Here is a 17,041-nt window from a genome sequence, read left to right as displayed (position 1 = left end):
CAAGTCAAAGGACAAAAGTCCTTGGGAGAAAAGAAAATATTTTCCCCATCATACGTCAAATTTTTACTGAGCAAAAAAATGTGTTCCAGACGTGGTTCTGGGTACCAAGAATACAACAGTGAACAAAACCAAAAGTCTCTGTCCTCATAGAGCTTATATCCTAGTGAGAAGAAATACTGTTATGTTTGAAGGTAATAAGTGTAATAGGAAGTAAAATAGGGCAAGGTAAGGAGATTAAAAATGCAGCAGGGGGTGGGGGAGCTGCAATTTTAGATAGGGTGTCAGGGTAGGCTTTGCTGAGAAAGGTAGGCTCTAACCACAGAAATGAAGCAGCTGTCACACAGATTGTTCTTCTTTAGTTGCTGAGTCGTGTCTGACTCTTTTGCAACCCCATGGAATGTAGCCTGCCAGGCTCCTCTGTCTATGGGATTTTCCAGGCTAGAAGAATACTAGAGTGGGTTGCTATTTCCTTCTCCAGGGGATCTTCCCGACCCAGCGATCGAACCCGCTTCTCCTGCACTGGCAGATAGACTCTTTACCACTGAGCCACCAGGGAAGCCCTGTTACACAGATATCTGCAACTAAAGGGTATCAAGCAGAGGGAATAGCCCATGCAAAGGTAAGAATGTGTCTGGCTTGTCCAAGGATGCCACAGCCAGCGGGGCTAGAGCAGAATGAGTGAAGGATAGTAGCTGATGAGGTCAGTGAGAGGAAACGAGGCTAAGTCATGCAGGGCCTCTCTGGGGAAGTCTAGGCTTTGTACCTTTGGAGAGCAGTTTCCGGAATTTCTGTGTGGTTGCTAACTGCAGGTCAGGATCATCAGAAAAGAGCATCTCCACCATCTCTCTTGTGATCACACTCTCCTAGGACATAAAACAGGTTCATGATTTTGCAAACCAACACTAGAGCCAGATATAAGCCCATAATCCTGTTTGGCATCCTGCTTTCTAAAGACTTGAGGGCAGGGCTTCCCTGGTGGGCCAGTGGTTGAGAATCTGCCTGTCAGTGCAGGAGACATGGGTTCAGTCCCTGGTCTGGGAAGATCCCACACGCAGAGGAGTAATTAAGCCCATATGCCACACCTACTGAGCTTGTGCTCCTAGAGCCCATACACTAACAAGAGAAGCTACTGCAATGAGAAGCTCTCGTACCCCAACCAGAGAGTAGCTGTCACTAGAGAAAAGTCTGTGCGTAGCAAATGAAGACCCAGCAAAAAAAAAAAAAAAAAAAAGACGAGGGCAAGAGGAAGGCACAACAGCAGGCTCAGATGTTTAATACATATCTGCTTCAAGTTGGAACATTTAGAAGTGATTCTTAACCTCTGAGGCAACTGAAAGCTCCTCTTAAATGTTTCCTCTGGTGTTTTCACCAGAGACAAATCCCTGTTGACTCCTTAAGATGACTGGGTATTAGGTTGGTGCAAAAGTGATTGCTGTTTTGCACTGTTGAACTTTGCCGCCTGATACTGGAATACATTCTTAAATAAATGTGGTTATGTTATACATCACTTTAATGTGCATTTATCACTTTGTTTTTTTGCTAATGACTTATTCTTCAGTTCAGTCGCCCAGTCATGTCCAACTCTTTGTGACCCCATGGACCGCAGCAGGCCAGGCCTCCCTGTCCATCATCAGCTCCCATTTTATTACTTGCTGTTTATTTTATATTTATTTTAGACTAGAGAAATGATGTTAGACAAAAAGCAAATTTGAGCGATTTTCCTATTCAAGTTCAAAATGGGTCGTAAAGTGGTGGAGACAACTTGCAACATCAGCAACGCATTTGGCCCAGGAACTGCTAATGAATGTATAGTGCAGTGGGTTCAAGAAGTTTTGCACCCTGGTACCCTCCAGAAGCGTCCACATCACCATCCCCTTCTCTCCTTTATTGCTGTTAATGACAATAAGATGACCTACTCTACTATTTGAAAACTATTTTTATGTAATTAATGTACGCTTTCTTGTTTATAAATGCCTGATTTTTTTTTTTAAAGAATATTTGCAAAGCAGACTAGAACCTTGAAGATAAGGAGCACAGTGGCCAGCCATCGGAAGTTGACAACACCAATCAAGAGGATCATTGAAACTTATCCTCTTAAATCTAACTACATGAGAAGTTGGTGAAGAACTCAATGTTGACCACTTTATGGTCATTTGGCATTTGAAGCAAATTGGAAAGGTGAAAAAACACAGTAAGTGGGTGCCTCAAATAAAAAAGATCGTTGTTTGGAAGTGTCATCTTCTCTTATTATATGCAACAACAATGAATCATTTCTTCATTGGATTGTGATGTGCGACAAAAAGTGGATTTTCAACTGGTGATGACCAGCTCAGTGGCTGGACTGTGCATAAGCTTCCAAAGCATTTCCCAAAGCCAACTTACACCAAAAAAGGATCGTGGTCACTGTTTGGTGGTCTGTTACCTGTCTTATCAACTATAGCTTTCTGAATCCAGGTGAAACCGTGACACCTGAGAAGTATGCTCAGCAAATAGATGAGATGCACTGAAAACTACAATGCCTGCAGCAGGGACTGGTCAACAAAACGGCCCAATTCTTCTCCATGACAATGCCTGACTGAATGTTGTACAACTAATGCTTCAAAAGGTGAACTAATTGGGCTACGAAGTTTTGCCTCATCTGCCATGTTCACCTGACCTCTCACCGACTACCACTTCTTCAGGCATCTCTTTTCCTAGGGAAAATGCTTCCACAACCAGCAGGAAGCAGAGAATGCTTTCTAAGAGTCTGCTGAATCCTGAAGCACAGATTTTTATGCTACAGGAAAAAAAAACTTATTTCTTGTTGGCAAAAATGAATTGATTGTAATGGCTCTTGTTTTGATTAATAAAGATGTGTTTGAGCCTAGCTACAATGATTTAAAATTCATGATCTGAAACCATAATTACATTCGCACTAGCCTAATACAAAAGGGCCCATGGAATAGAGATTAGCATGATTGTTGATAAAGCTACTAGATGATATGAACTGCTCAATTTCTATTCTGTAGAAGCAAGTACTTCTCAAGCTTGCCTGAAGCACGTGCAAGGGTCTTACCCCAGTGGTAGAGCTCACATAGGAGTCCATGAGAAGACTATCAAACATGGCAGCTTCTTCATTGATCAGCTCCACATTTCTCCGTTTAAAAAGCTGAAAGGAAAGAGAAGAAATGGTGTACAGAAACAAGGAACAAAGAATGATCTAATGTTAAATTATGGCATGACTGTCAAGGAAATGCTAGTGTATGAGAAAATGCCAAACTTGATCTATTGATATGGAAAGATATTCAAGGGCTTTACTTTCTATGTTACATCTATTGTTTATATTTTTGGAGAACATTTTTATAAGCAAATCTTTTAAAATTTCTGTGCCCTTTGTATAAAAGGGCACAGATATACATATATATAATATATATATACATACCCTATATATACCCTATATACACACAAACACACACATATATATATGCCCTTATACACATATATAAAAAAGGCTTCAAAGAAGAGAAATAAAGGTGGGCAAAAGCAGGTTAGCATCCAGACTTGGGCAAGGAACCCATTTGCTGGTGATGCATGGCAGAGTGCAGATGATGAAGCATAAATACAGTCTCAGTTCTAGAGACTTACAAAGAATGGACTCAGGAAAAAGAAGGCAGCCCAGAATGGTTGACAAACTTCTTAAAAGGCCAGTTTTGAGACTGGGCCTTGGAAGCCAGACCTAACAGTGACTACTGAGTAAAAACAAGGGGTTAGCGCTAGAAAGTTATATTGAAGACAATTAAAATGACCCAAGTTGCACAAAATTATGGAAAAGGAATAAGGGACAGCTCTTTCTCAAAGCTTCCAACATTTCTTCACAACAAATGAAACTGGGTGAGTGGCCCACAGAGCTAAGCTACTTTCCCAAGAGGAAAGTGAGAATGTAAGGTGGCCAACCATGGTGGCTGAACCACCTCCCTAAAGAGCACATTTGAGAACACTCAGGTTAACGCACTTGTTGCTCCCGTTTCTGCTTCCGGAGCTGAATGCCCTCTTCCTCTCTTCTTCGCCTCATTTCCTCAGGGTTTAGGGCATTGTTCTTGTAACTCTTCATTCGATAATTGTCTTTCCCTGGGCTCGCCATGGTCTCTGGAAGAAGGGAAGATACACACACACTGGCAAAGGCTCTTAAAACGACAGCATTTTCTGCTCACTGGCTTCTTTCCCCACCCACCCTCCCCCACTCAGGGGGACTCACAGCTTCCCAGTGAAGCCTGATAATCTCAATAACTGCCCCCGAGATCTCTATTACCACCCCCATAACAACAACACAGTTTCCTTTAATCATAAGTTCATTAAATAAGTGCTGTTATAGCAATTGATACAAGCTTAGTAGTTAAAAGGCGTAGGCCCTGGAGGCAGATTGTATGGATTCAAATACCAGCTCTTCCTTTTTTAAATTTGTTTATTTATTTGGTTGCCCCAGGTCTTAGCTGCAGCATGTGGGATCTAGGTCCCTGATCAGGGATAGAACCCAGGTCCCCTGCCCTGGGAGCATGAAGTCTTTAGTCACTGGACCACCAGGGAAGTCCCAACACTGGCTCTACTTGTTAGCTGTGCAACCTTCAGTAAGTTTCTTTAACCTCTGTGCCTCAGGAGCTCATCTTTTAAAACACAGAGTTGTTAAGAAGGATTGTATAGCTTAACACATGTGAAGTACTACTTAGACTAAGAAGGAAATGGCAACCTATTTCAGTATTCTTGCCTGGAAGATCCCACAGACAGAGGAGCCTAGCTGGCTACAGTCCATGGGGCCACAAAAGATTTGGACACAACTCAGTAATTGAACAACTACTTAGAACAACACTAGGCATATGGTAAATGCTCACAAGCTATGATCACTTCCATGACAAGAGAAAAGTTATATGACTTGCTAAATAAGTGCAAATATATTTAACCTAGCAAGGTGAAATACAGTGTACCCAGTTCAGTGGAATACCATGTATTTTTTTTTAAAGTAACTCATATGGTCACCCTTCTATTTTTCAAAGACATTTAAAATTTTATTCTGTAATACTTGCTACATACAAAAAAGATGAAACATGTTAAGTTACCAAGCAAAATAATACAATGAGCATCTGTCAACTCACCACTAAATCCAAGAACTAGATTAATATACCTGAATCTAGTAGTAAGGTTTCCCCCTATCATTTCAACTCCAGCCAAAAGAAAACTGATATTATGAATTGTCATTATCTTTGCTTTCATTTTTATGAACCACATATATGTACACCCCTAAATACTGCATCATACTATGTTCAGTCTACTGAGAATTATACCCCCTCCATTGGATTTCTAAGATTTATTCATGTTATTGAATGAAGCCTTATCTCATTAATTTTTCCTATGTTATATTATTTCACTGTATAAACACATCATCATTTGCATTTCCACAATGACTAGTGATGTTAAGCATCTTTTTCATGAACTTGTTGGCCATTTATACGTTTGCTTTGGAAAAGTGTGTATTCAGGTCCTTTGCCCATTTTTACTTGCAATATTTGTGTTTGTTTGCTATTGAGTTGTAAAAGTCCCTTATGTTGTTGTTGCTATGGAGTTTCTCAGTTGTGTCTGACTCTTGTGACCCCATGGACTGCTGCACACCAGACTTCCCTGTCCTTCACTATTTCCTGGAGTTTGCTCAAACTCATGTCCATTGGTTCAGTGGTGGTTGATTTGGAGATGGTCGTATGGCATCACCAAGTACCTTATATATTTTGGATATTAATCCCTTGTCAGATGTATAGTTAAGAAATATTTTCTCCCACAGGTTGCCTTTTCATTTTGTTGACCATTTCTCTCTTTTTAATTGTTTGACTCTGCAAAAATCAGAAGGCACTAACAGATAGCCACCAGATCCCCATGATGCCCTGAGTGAAAATAAGTCAGCTTAGATATATGACAAGCTAAAAAAATCCCACTACTTAAGGCTCCAAGCAGTGAGAGAAGCAGCCATCAAATGCTGACCTTTTTTTTTCTTTTTCTTTTTCTTTTTGGACTGTGCAGAAGCTTTTACATTTTCTAGTTTAAGCTTTCTAGTTTACGGGTCCTACTTGTTTATTTCTGCTTTTGCTGCTTGTGCTTTGGTGTTCTATCACCCTCCGCTCCTTTTTCCTGTGTCTTCTTAAAGAAGTTTTAACAGTTTCAGGTGTTACCATCAAGTCTTACATCATCAGATAAGTACCATGTTGCTTTCCAAAGTGATGCCAATTCATATTAGCTTAGCAATACACAACGAGCTCCCACTGATACTCATCCTATTACTCAAAACTGTCACTTTTGCCAATCTACTGAATATAATGTACTTCACTAGGATAAAGATTTGCATTACTAATAGGGTTATTAGATTTTATGTTAATTAGCCATGTTTCCCTTTCTGTGAAAAATGTCTGTTTATCGTACATCAAATATTTTTCCACTGAATTACTTGTCCTTTTCTTATTGATTTATAGTTCTTAAGATATTCTAGTTATTAACTATTTGTTGATTATTTGTATTACAAATATTTTCTAGTATCTTTTCACTTTTTTCAATTTTCACTTTATGGAGTTCTTTAACAAGTTCTTAACTATAATGTAAGTTTTGCTTTAATACTTAGCTCTTTCTGTGTGTCTTGTTTAATAAATCCTTTAATGCTCCCAAGGTCAGAAAGATACCCTGTCATGTCTTCTGAAAGTTTTAAGGCTTGCCCTTTACACGCCAGTGATTCATTTGCCTGAAATTTAACTAACTGTATATAAGCCTTAGGAAGTTAACATAAAGTCTGAACATTAATGACTTAGATACACAGGTTAGGGAAAAAAAAGTAGAAAGGAGAGAGAAATCATACAGTAGAGAGAATCAACAAGGGCAAAACTTGGATCTTTCAAAAGACTAAAAATAGTCAAGTCTCTGGTTAGATCTCTCAGGAACAAAAGAGGGCACAAATTTTACAAATGAAAAAAAAATAACTACAGGTGACTATTTTAAAAAAAGGGAATATGAACAACTTTATGCTAACTTGCTTGAAAAGACAAATTCCTAGAATAGTATAACTTGCTAAAAGTGACTAAGAATATCTAACTAGCCTTATAACCATTAAATATACTGAATCAGCACTAAAGAATATTTCCACAAAGAAAATGCCAGGTCTAAATGGTGAGATTAAAAAAAAATTTTTTTTTTTTTGGCTGCAATATGCAGCTTCTAGGATTTAAGTTCCCTGACTAGGAATCAAATCCAGGCCCTTGGCAATGAGAGCTCAGAGTCCTAACCACTGGACCACCAGGGAATTCTTGAGGTTTACCAATTTTTTAAATAAGTGTTTCACTCTTACACATACTTCCTTCTGGAAAAAGGACATTCTTTTGATAACAATACCAAAGAAGGATAATATGAGAGAAGGTCCTATAATTTTCCTGTATCACTTATGAACAAGGATGTGCACGCTCAGTTGCTTAGTCATGTCTGAAGCTACAAAAATTCCAAATAATACTAGCACAAGGTGGGGGAAAGAAAAATTAGGAGTCTGGGATTAACATATATACACTACCATATATAAGGTATGTAAACAACAAGGAACTATTGTGTAGCACAGAGAACTACACTTAATATCCTGTGAAACTTATAATGTAACCTGTAATGGAAAAGAACCTGAGGGACTTCCCTGGTGGTCCAGTGTTGGGGGCTCCGCACTTCGACTGCAGGGGACATGGGTTCAGTTTCTGGCTGGGGAACTAAGATCCCACATGCTACATGGTGCAGCCAAAAAAAAAAAAAAATCTGAGAAAGAATACACACACACACATATGCACACACACACACATATAAATGAATCATTCTTCTGTACACTTGAAACTAAAACACTGTAAATTAACTATACTTCAGCAAAAAATAAAATTAAAAAGGATAATGAAATAACATCATTAATTGTACTTTAAACTTTTTCAGACAAACAAAAGCTGAGACTCTGTCTCTAGCAGACCTGCACTGTGCTCAGTCATGTATGACCCATATGATTCTTGGCGACCCCATGGATTGCAGCCCACCAGGCTCCTCTGTCCATGAGATTTTTCAAGCAGGAAAACTGGAGTGGGTTGCCATTTCCTCCTCCAGGGGCTCTTCCTGACCGAGGGATCAAACCCATTTCTCCTCCATCTCCTGCACTGCAGGTGGATTCTTTACCCACTTAGTTATCAGGGAAGCTCTAAGACCTGTACTAAAGAAAGTCTAAAGTTCTTCAAGTAGAGGGAAAATGATACCAGGAGGTAATTCAACAAATAGAAAAGGAACCAAAAAGAAACTCTGGAGTTGAAAAATATAATAGCTGAAATGAAGAATTCACTAGAAGGGTTCAACAGCACATTTGAGCAGACAACAGACAGAAGTAGCAGGCTTGAAGACAGGAAAATTGAAATTATGCAGTCTGAGTAGAAAGGGAAAAATAATGCAGAAAAGTGAATAGAGAGCCTAGGGATCCATGAAACTGCAACAATCAAATCACTAAATATGCATTATGGGAGTCAAAGAAATGGGAGATAAAGGGGAAAAGAATTTTGTAGAAATAATAGCAAAAAAAAGACAACAATGTACACGGAGATACTCAATTTCAAGGAGAAAATTTCAGACCTACATTTAGAAACATAATCAAACTATTGAGAGCCAAATACAAAAGGGAAGTCTTGAAAGCAGCAAGGAAGAAGTGACTCATCACATACAAGCCAGTTTTTCATTAAAAACCATGAAGTCCAGAAGGCACTGAGATTTTAAAATTTATAGATATTTGAAGTGCTGAAAGAAAAAAACTTTCAAAGAATTCTGTATCTGACAAAACTGTACTTCAAAAACAAGGGAGAAACTAAGATATTCTCAGGTAAAAACTGAGGGAATTCGTTACCACTAGACCTGCTCCATGAGAAATGCTGAAGGGAGTCCTTCAAGTTGAATGAAAGGATATTACATAGTAACTTGAAGCCAGGAAGGTAACTGCATGGGGAGATACAGAAGCCAGGCTTCTAGGATTTTTGGTTTGTAATGCTACTTTTTATTTTCTAATTATTTAAAAGAAAACGTAGGACTTCTCTGGTGGTAGAGTGGATGAGCATCCAATACAATCCTCTGCCAACGCAGAGGACGTGGGTTTGATCTCTGGTCCAGGAGGATTCCACCGGCTGCGGAGCACCTAAACCTGTGCGCCACAGCTACTGCGTCCGGGTGCTGCGACTACTGTGTGCCTAGAGCCTGTGCTCCTCAACAAAAGCAGCCCCCGCTCACCACGAACAGAGATAGCAACTAAAAATAAGGAAATAAATTATTTTAAAAAAAGACAAGAAAAAAAAAAAAAAGACAAATGCATAAAATAATAATGAACAAAAGTTTCTGTATGCTATTGAAGTTAAGTTGGTATCAATTCGAACTACATTGTGATAAATTTGGGATGTTAAATGTAAAGCCCACAATCTCTCTCTCTATACATACATACATACAAAATAAAAATATACACAAAGGAAATGAGACATGAATGAAAACAATTCACTACAAGAAACCAATTAAACACAAAAGGCAGTAATAGAGGAAGAGAGGGACAAAAAGGTATAAGAAAGAAAGAAAAAAGAACAAAATGGCAGAAGTCTTTCCTTATCAATAATTACATTATACTTTCTTTTTTGGCAGTGCCAAGTAGCTTGCAGGATCTTAGTTCCTTGACCAGGAATCAAGTCTGGGCCCCTAGCAGTGGAAATGCAGGATCCTAACCACTGGACTTATTGCCAAATTCAGACTTAAATTGAAGAAGGTAGGGAAAACCACTAGACCATTCAGGTATGACCTAAATCAAATCCCTTACGATTATACAGTGGAAGTGAGAAACAGATTTAAGGGACTAGATCTGATAGACAGAGGGCCTGATGAACTATGGATAGAGATTCGTGACATTGTACAGGAGACAGGGATCAAGACCATCCCCAAGAAAAAGAAATCCAAAAAAGCAAAATGGCTGTCTGAGGAGGCCTTACAATAGTTGTGAAAAGAAGAGAAGTGAAAAGCAAAGGAGAAAAGGAAAGATGTACTCATTTGAATGAGGAGTTCCAAAGAATAGCAAGGAGAGATAAGAAAGCCTTCCTCAGTGATCAGTGGAAAGAAATAGAGGAAAATAATAGAATGGGAAAGACTAGAGATCTCTTCAAGAAATTTAGAGATACCAAGGGAACATTTCATGCAAAGATGGGCACAATAAAGGACAAAAGTGGTACAGACCTAACAGAAGCAGAAGATATTAAGAAGAGGTGGCAAGAATACACAGAAGAACTATACAAAAAAGATCTTCATGACCCAGATGATCATGATGGTATGATCACTCACCTAGAGCCAGACACCCTGGAATGTGAAGTCAAGTGGGCCTTAGGAAGCATCACTACGAACAAAGCTAGTGGAGGTGATGGAATTCCAGTTGAGCTATTTCAAATCCTGAAAGATGATGCTGTGAAAGTGCTGCACTCAATATGCCAGCAAATTTGGAAAATGCAGCAGTGGCCACAGGACTGGAAAAGGTCAGTTTTCATTCCAATCCCAAAGAAAGGCAATCCCGAAGAATGCTCAAACTACCGCACAATTGCACTCATCTCACACACTAGTAAAGTAATGCTCAAAATTCTCCAAGCCAGGCTTCAACAATATGTGAACTTTGAACTTCCATATGTTCAACCTGCTTTCAGAAAAGGCAGAGGAACCAGAGTTCAAATTGCCAGCATCTGTTGGATCATCGAAAAAGCAAGAGAGTTTCAGAACATCTGTTTCTGCTTTATTGACTATGCCAAAGCCTTTGACTGTGTGGATCACCACAAAGTGTGGAAAATTCTGAACAAGATGGGACTACCAGACCACCTGACCTGCCTCTTGAGAAACCTGTATGCAGGTCAGGAAGCAACAGTTAGAACTGGACATGGAACAACAGACTGGTTCCAAATAGGAAAAGGAGTACGTCAAGGCTGTATATTGTCACCCTGCTTATTTAACTTATATGCAGAGTACATCATGAGAAACGCTGGGCTGGAGGAAGCACAAGCTGGAATCAAGATTACCAGGAGAAATATCAATAACCTCAGATATGCAGATGACACCACCCTTATGGCAGAAAGTGAAGAAGAACTAAAGAGCCTCTTGATGAAAGTGAAAGAGGAAAGTGAAAAAGTTGGCTTAAAGCTCAACATTCAGAAAACAAAGATCATGGCATCTGGTCCCATCACTTCATGGCAAATAGATGGGGAAACAGTGTCAGACTTTATTTTTGGGGGCTTCAAAATCACTGCAGATGGTGACTGCAGCCATGAAATTAAAAGACACTTGCTCCCTGGAAGAAAAGCTATGACCAACCTAGATAGCATATTAAAAAGCAGAGACATTACTTTGCCAACAAATGTCCGTCTAATCAAGGTTATGGTTTTTCCAGTAGTCATGTATGGATGTGAGAGTTGGACTATAAAGAAAGCTGAGCGCCGAAGAATTGATGCTTTTGAACTGGGGTGTTGGAGAAGACTCTTGAGAGTCCTTTGGACTGCAAGGAGATCCAACCAGTCCATCCTAAAGGAAATCAGTCCTGAATATTCATTGGAAGGACTCATGTTGAAGCTGAAACTCCAGTACTTTGGCCGCCTGATTGAAGAACTGACACATCTGAAAAGACCCTGATGCTGGGAAAGATTGAAGGTGGGAGAAGGGGATGACAGAGGATGAGATGGTTGGATGGCATCACTGACTCAATGCACATGAGTTTGAGTAAACTCCAGGAGTTGGTAATGGACAGGGAGGCCTGGCATGCTACAGTCCATGGGGTCGCAAAGAGTTGGACAGGATGGAGCGACTGAACTGAACTGAACCACTGGACTGCCAGTGAACTCCCAAGTAATTATATTATACTTACTGGGCCCTGGTGGCTCAGGTGGTAAAGAATCTGCCTGCAACGTAGGAGACCCAGGAGATGTAGGTTTGATCCCTGGGTCGGGAAGATCCCCTGGAGAAGGGAATGGCTACCCACTTCAGTATTCCTGCCTGGAGAATTCCATGAACAGAGGAGTTAAATAGATTAAACTCTTTAATCAAAAGGCAGAGATGGGCAGTGGATTAAAAAAAAAACAACCGTGATCTACTACATGTTGTCTGCAAAGACTTACTGTATATCTGAAAACACAAAGAAATGTAAATGGGTAAAAAAAGATATTCATGCAAATGGTAAGCAAGAGAGAGCTGGGATGGCTGTACTAAATATCAGATAAAAATTTTTAAGTAAAAAACTGTTACAATAGTCAAAGTAAAGGGAAAAACAGTTCTACAATAACATTTAGAGACTTCAATACACCACTTTCAATAATGAATAGAACCTAGACAGAAGATTATTAAGGAAAGAGGACTTTTACATTATAAATCAGTTAGATCTAAAAGACACATAGAACACTCCCATCCAACAAGAGCAAAAAACATCTTGCCAAGTATGAATGCATGGAACATTCTCCAGGATAAACTGTATTAAGGCACAGAGTCTCAATAGATTCTAAAGATTGATATTAGACAAATTATCTTCTTTAACCACAGGAATGAAACTAGAAATAAACAATAAAAGAAAATTGGAAAATCCATAAATATGTGGAAACTAAACAAGAGACTCTTAAATAAGTTGAAAGACTCTCACTTCCTGATTTCATAATTTACTACAAAGTTACAATAATCAAAACAGTGTGATGCTGGTGTAAGGATAAACAAGAGAACAGAATTGAGAGAGAATTCTATAATTAGGAGAATAGAACTGAGAGTCCAGAAATGAACTCATACATCCATGGCCAGTAAACTGATTTTTAAAAATATTTTTATATATTTATTTGGCTGTGCTGGTCTTAGCTGAGGCATGTGGGATCCAGTTCCCTGACCAGAATCAAATGCAGGCCCCCTGCATTGGGAGCACGGAATCTTGGCCACGGGTTCACCAGGGAATTTCCCCAGCCAATTGATTTTTGACAAGGGTATTAAGTCCATTCAATGGAGTAAGAATAATGTCTTCAACTGGTGCTGGGACAACTAAATGTTCAGATACAAAAGAATGGAGTCAGATCCTTAGCTTACACCATACACAAAACTTAAACTGAATCAACAACCTAAATATATAAACTAAGACCATAAAACTCTTACAATAGAATATGGGTATTCTATTTTATGATCTTGGATGTTGCAACGGATCCTTAGCTATGACATCAAAATCTCAAGCAAAAAAAAAAAAAAAAGACATTAACAAGGAAGTAAAAAGACAACTTACAAAAAAAAAAGACAACTTACAGGAGAAATAACTTTCAAATCTATCTGATAAGGGTTTTAATATTCAGAATATATAAAGAATTTCTACAACTCAACAGAAAAGACAACTCAATTTAAAAAAGGCAAATGGGGGCTTCCCTGCTGGGCCAGTGGTTAGGAATCTGCCTCCCAATTCAAGAGACACTGGTTCAATTCCTGGTCTGGGAAGATCCCACATGTCATGGAGCAACTAAACCCATGCTCCACAACTACTGAGCCCACGGACCATAACTACTGAGGCCCTCTAACCGCACTCCACAAGAGAGGTCACTGCAACAAGAAAACCACACCACCGAGAAGAGAGTGCCCCCTCTCTCTGCAACTAGAGAAAGCCACTGCAGCAATGAGGACCCAGAGCAGCCAAAAATAAATGAAAAGTGAAAAAAAAAAAAAAAAAGGATAAAAAGTAAAAATAGGCAATGGAACTTCCTGGTGGTCTAATGGCTAAGACTCCATGCTTCCAATGCAGGGGGCCTGGGTTTGATCCCTGGTCAGGAAATGAGATCCCACATGATCCCATGCATACTGCAACTAATGTGGTACAGCCAAAAAGAAAATAATAAATAAAAACAAAATGTTTTAAAAAGACATTAAAAATAAATGAATTGATAAACAAAGTGTGGCTTATACATACGATGGGATATTATTCATCCATAAAAAGGAATGAAGATTTGACACATGCTACATTCTTGGGCTCCAAAATCATTGTGGACGGTGACTGCAGCTATAAAATTAAAATATGTTTGCTCCTTAGAAGGAAAGCTATGACAAACCTAGACAGTGTGTAAAAAAGCAAAGACATCATTTTGCCAACAAAGGTCCATACAGCCAAAGCTATGGTTTTTCCAGTAGTCATATATGGATGTGAGAGTTGGGCCATAAAGAAGGCTGAGTGCCAAAGAACTGATGCCTTCAAACTGTGGTGTGAGAGAAGACCATGGAGAGACCCCTGGACTGCAAGAGGATCAAAGCAGTCAATCCTAAAGTAAATCAACCCTGAATATTCATTGGAAGGACTGATGCTCCAATACTTTGGCCACCTGATGAGAAGAGCGGATTCACTGGAAAAGACTCTGATGCTGGGAAAGATTGAAGGCAAAAGGAGAAGACAGCGGCAGTGGATGAGATGGTTAGATAGCATTACTGACTCAATGGACATGAATCTGAGCAAACTCTGGGAGATAGTGAAGTACAGAGAAGCTTGGCGTCCATGGGGTTGCAAAGAGTCGGACACAACTTAGCAACTGAACAACAACATTGAAGAACCCTAAAGATGGTATGTTAAGTAAAACAAGCCAGGATAAAGGATAAAGATTACATGATTTCATTTACATGAGGTACCTGGAAACTTACAGAGACAAAAGTAGATTAGAGATTATCAAAGTAGATTAGAGATTGTCAGGTACAAGTGGAAGGGAGAAATGAGAAATTATTGCTTAATGGAACAGAATTTCTGTTTGGAGTGATGAAAATCTTGGAAATGGATAGTGGTGATGGTTGCACAACATTGTAGATGCAGCTGATGCTGCTTAATAATGATTAAAGTGGTGAATTGTGTCATATTTTACCACAAAATTTTTTAAATAGCATATTTCCTCCAATTAAATTACCACAGAATCTCAGTTAGTTGATTTTTTTTTTTTTAAAGATTTTGTATTTGTCTACTTGTATTCATTCATCACAGGGCCGATTATATTGATTATATTTTCTTATTTTCTGAGTTCCTGATGTTTCGCCGTTTGGGAGCCTTACAAACCCAGGAGATCGACACTCCCATGGCTAGCTAACTCTTACAGGTAACAACATGTCTAAGAGCATGCCTTTGTAAAGGAACCAACCCAGAGTCATGCTTCCTTTATCTTGCCTGTACACCCATTAGGCAATATTCCTCTGCTTCATCCCAGGGCCCCAAAAGTAGTAGGTAACTAGAGACTACTCTTATAGCCCAAAGCCCTCCAGAATTATTCAGATTAGCCAATACTAAACTGTTTGTTCTGCCCTGCCTTCGCTTCCCCTCTGAAATGGCAATAAAGGATCCGGCCTAAGTCTTCTGCTTGCTCGTGCCTTCTGCCCCCTGACCACCCTGGTGTTTTCCTCTGTGACCCTGTGTGGTGAGTGGGAACCCACCTCCCACAGCCCGTGGACCCTTAATAAACTTCCTCCTTCCAAGCCTCATCTGTGTTTCCTCCTGTGGCCTCAGTGACTTTATCATATCTTACTCAATATTGACATGTTAAAAACAACATCACTGTTTAAAAAACTGATAAAAGTGAAGCTGATTATGTAGAAATACGAGCAGAAGAAGCCTTATTAACTTGGTCTACCCTTTATAGTCATTTCTTATCCTTTAAATTTCTAATCTGAAACAGTTACAGAAAGTATTAAAAAAGGGATGAAAAATAATTTTAGAGGCACACAGAAAGGGACAATTAACTCTAATATCACCTTTTCTGGGGAGTGTTTTGGGGTGATCATGATGAGAGCTTAAAAAGAAATCTCCCAAAGGTTAGATTAGGGCCGGTTCTTCAAGCAGGAGACCACCTTGAGGATTCAAGTGTAGGAAGAAAGTACATAAATGTGAGGCGGGGGGAAGTAGTCTATTAAGAGAATCTGAATGAAAGAGAAATCAAAACGGAAGCAGTTGAGGAGAGGACTGAGTTCTGGAGCTAGAGATACTAAGGAAATGAAACTTCAGAAAAGGTGCCTCTGTTCATTCTGGAGAGCGGGGAGGCAAACCACAGCAGCAGTAGAGGTCTTATGATGCCCAAGTTTCTACATCCACTTGGCAAAGCCCAAGTCGATTTACTGTTAAAAAAGAAAAGTTCTAGGGGAATGCAGTGGCCTCCCTTTGGGGTCCCTGATCACCCCTCTGCCTGGAGACAAACAGGCACAGGACAAATTCTTAAAGGCACCACTATGGACTGCTGTTCCAATACCTGACACGTGGTTTTTCATGACTCTGGGCCTGCGCTTGCCCAGAGGGCTGTCTCTTCCTTCAAGCAGAGCTGACAGTGAAGCTGGAAGGAGAACTAGGCTGTGCTTTAGTCACCATGGTGACAAGAAACTATCACAAATATTTGCTTATGACTTCACTGGAGAAGCCAAACAGGGGAGGTTAGGTTGGAAGGAGGAACATTTGCAGAAGCACATCTGGAAGCAGCAACCAAAGGAATGCTGGACTCTCATTCAGGGACTAGCAGGCAAAGGGGCTTTTTTCATCATGCACTCCCTTACTTGCTGAGCCTGGATAAAGAAATCCACAATACAAACATACCTTTTCAAACATCTGACTGTCTCAGCCAGACTTTGAGTTTTCTTAGTTGAAGAACTCTCTGAATAGGTCCCTGAAATTGCTTGCATCTCTTGTTTCTAGGAAATAACTGCTACTGTTGCCATGCATTTCTTAAGCTCTTAGAACCAAGGAACTAGCAAGAATAACACAAAGTAAGTGTGGACTCTGTTATGGCCTGAATTGTACCTCATCCTCCACCAATTCATATGTTGAAGTCTCAAATCCTAATACCTCAAAATGTGACTGTACTTGGAGATAGCTTTTTAAAAAATGAGGATGCTGGAGTAAGGCCCTAATTCAATATGACCAGTGCCTTTATAAGAGAAGATTAAGATACAGATGTACATAGCAGGAGAACACCGTGTGAACATGAAAACAGCTATTTGAAAACCAAGA

The 17,041-nt window shown here is 39.6% G+C and overlaps 1 protein-coding gene and 1 non-coding gene across 2 annotated transcripts in view; both read right to left on the bottom strand.

Annotated features, from left to right (window-relative positions):
• The window catches only part of KPNA6 (karyopherin subunit alpha 6), a 52,470-nt gene that overhangs the window by 14,875 nt on the left and 20,554 nt on the right, over positions 1-17,041 (bottom strand). Inside the window, exons 2-4 of the mRNA XM_043909596.1 lie at positions 3,992-4,125; positions 3,056-3,148; positions 764-863 (exon numbers count right to left, since the gene is read on the bottom strand). Of these exons, the coding sequence (XP_043765531.1) occupies positions 764-863; positions 3,056-3,148; positions 3,992-4,125 (327 nt within the window). The remainder of the gene's footprint in view (positions 1-763; positions 864-3,055; positions 3,149-3,991; positions 4,126-17,041) is intronic.
• On the bottom strand, positions 5,844-5,994 carry LOC122699017. The gene has a single exon (XR_006342509.1). It is a non-coding gene; the product is annotated as a small nucleolar RNA SNORA79 (small nucleolar RNA).

The sequence above is a fragment of the Cervus elaphus genome, chromosome 8 (genome assembly GCF_910594005.1).
Source record: "Cervus elaphus chromosome 8, mCerEla1.1, whole genome shotgun sequence".
NCBI lineage: Eukaryota > Metazoa > Chordata > Mammalia > Artiodactyla > Cervidae > Cervus > Cervus elaphus.
The sequence above is the reverse complement of the archived record's forward strand: the minus strand, read 5'-3'. Positions and strand labels throughout refer to the sequence as shown.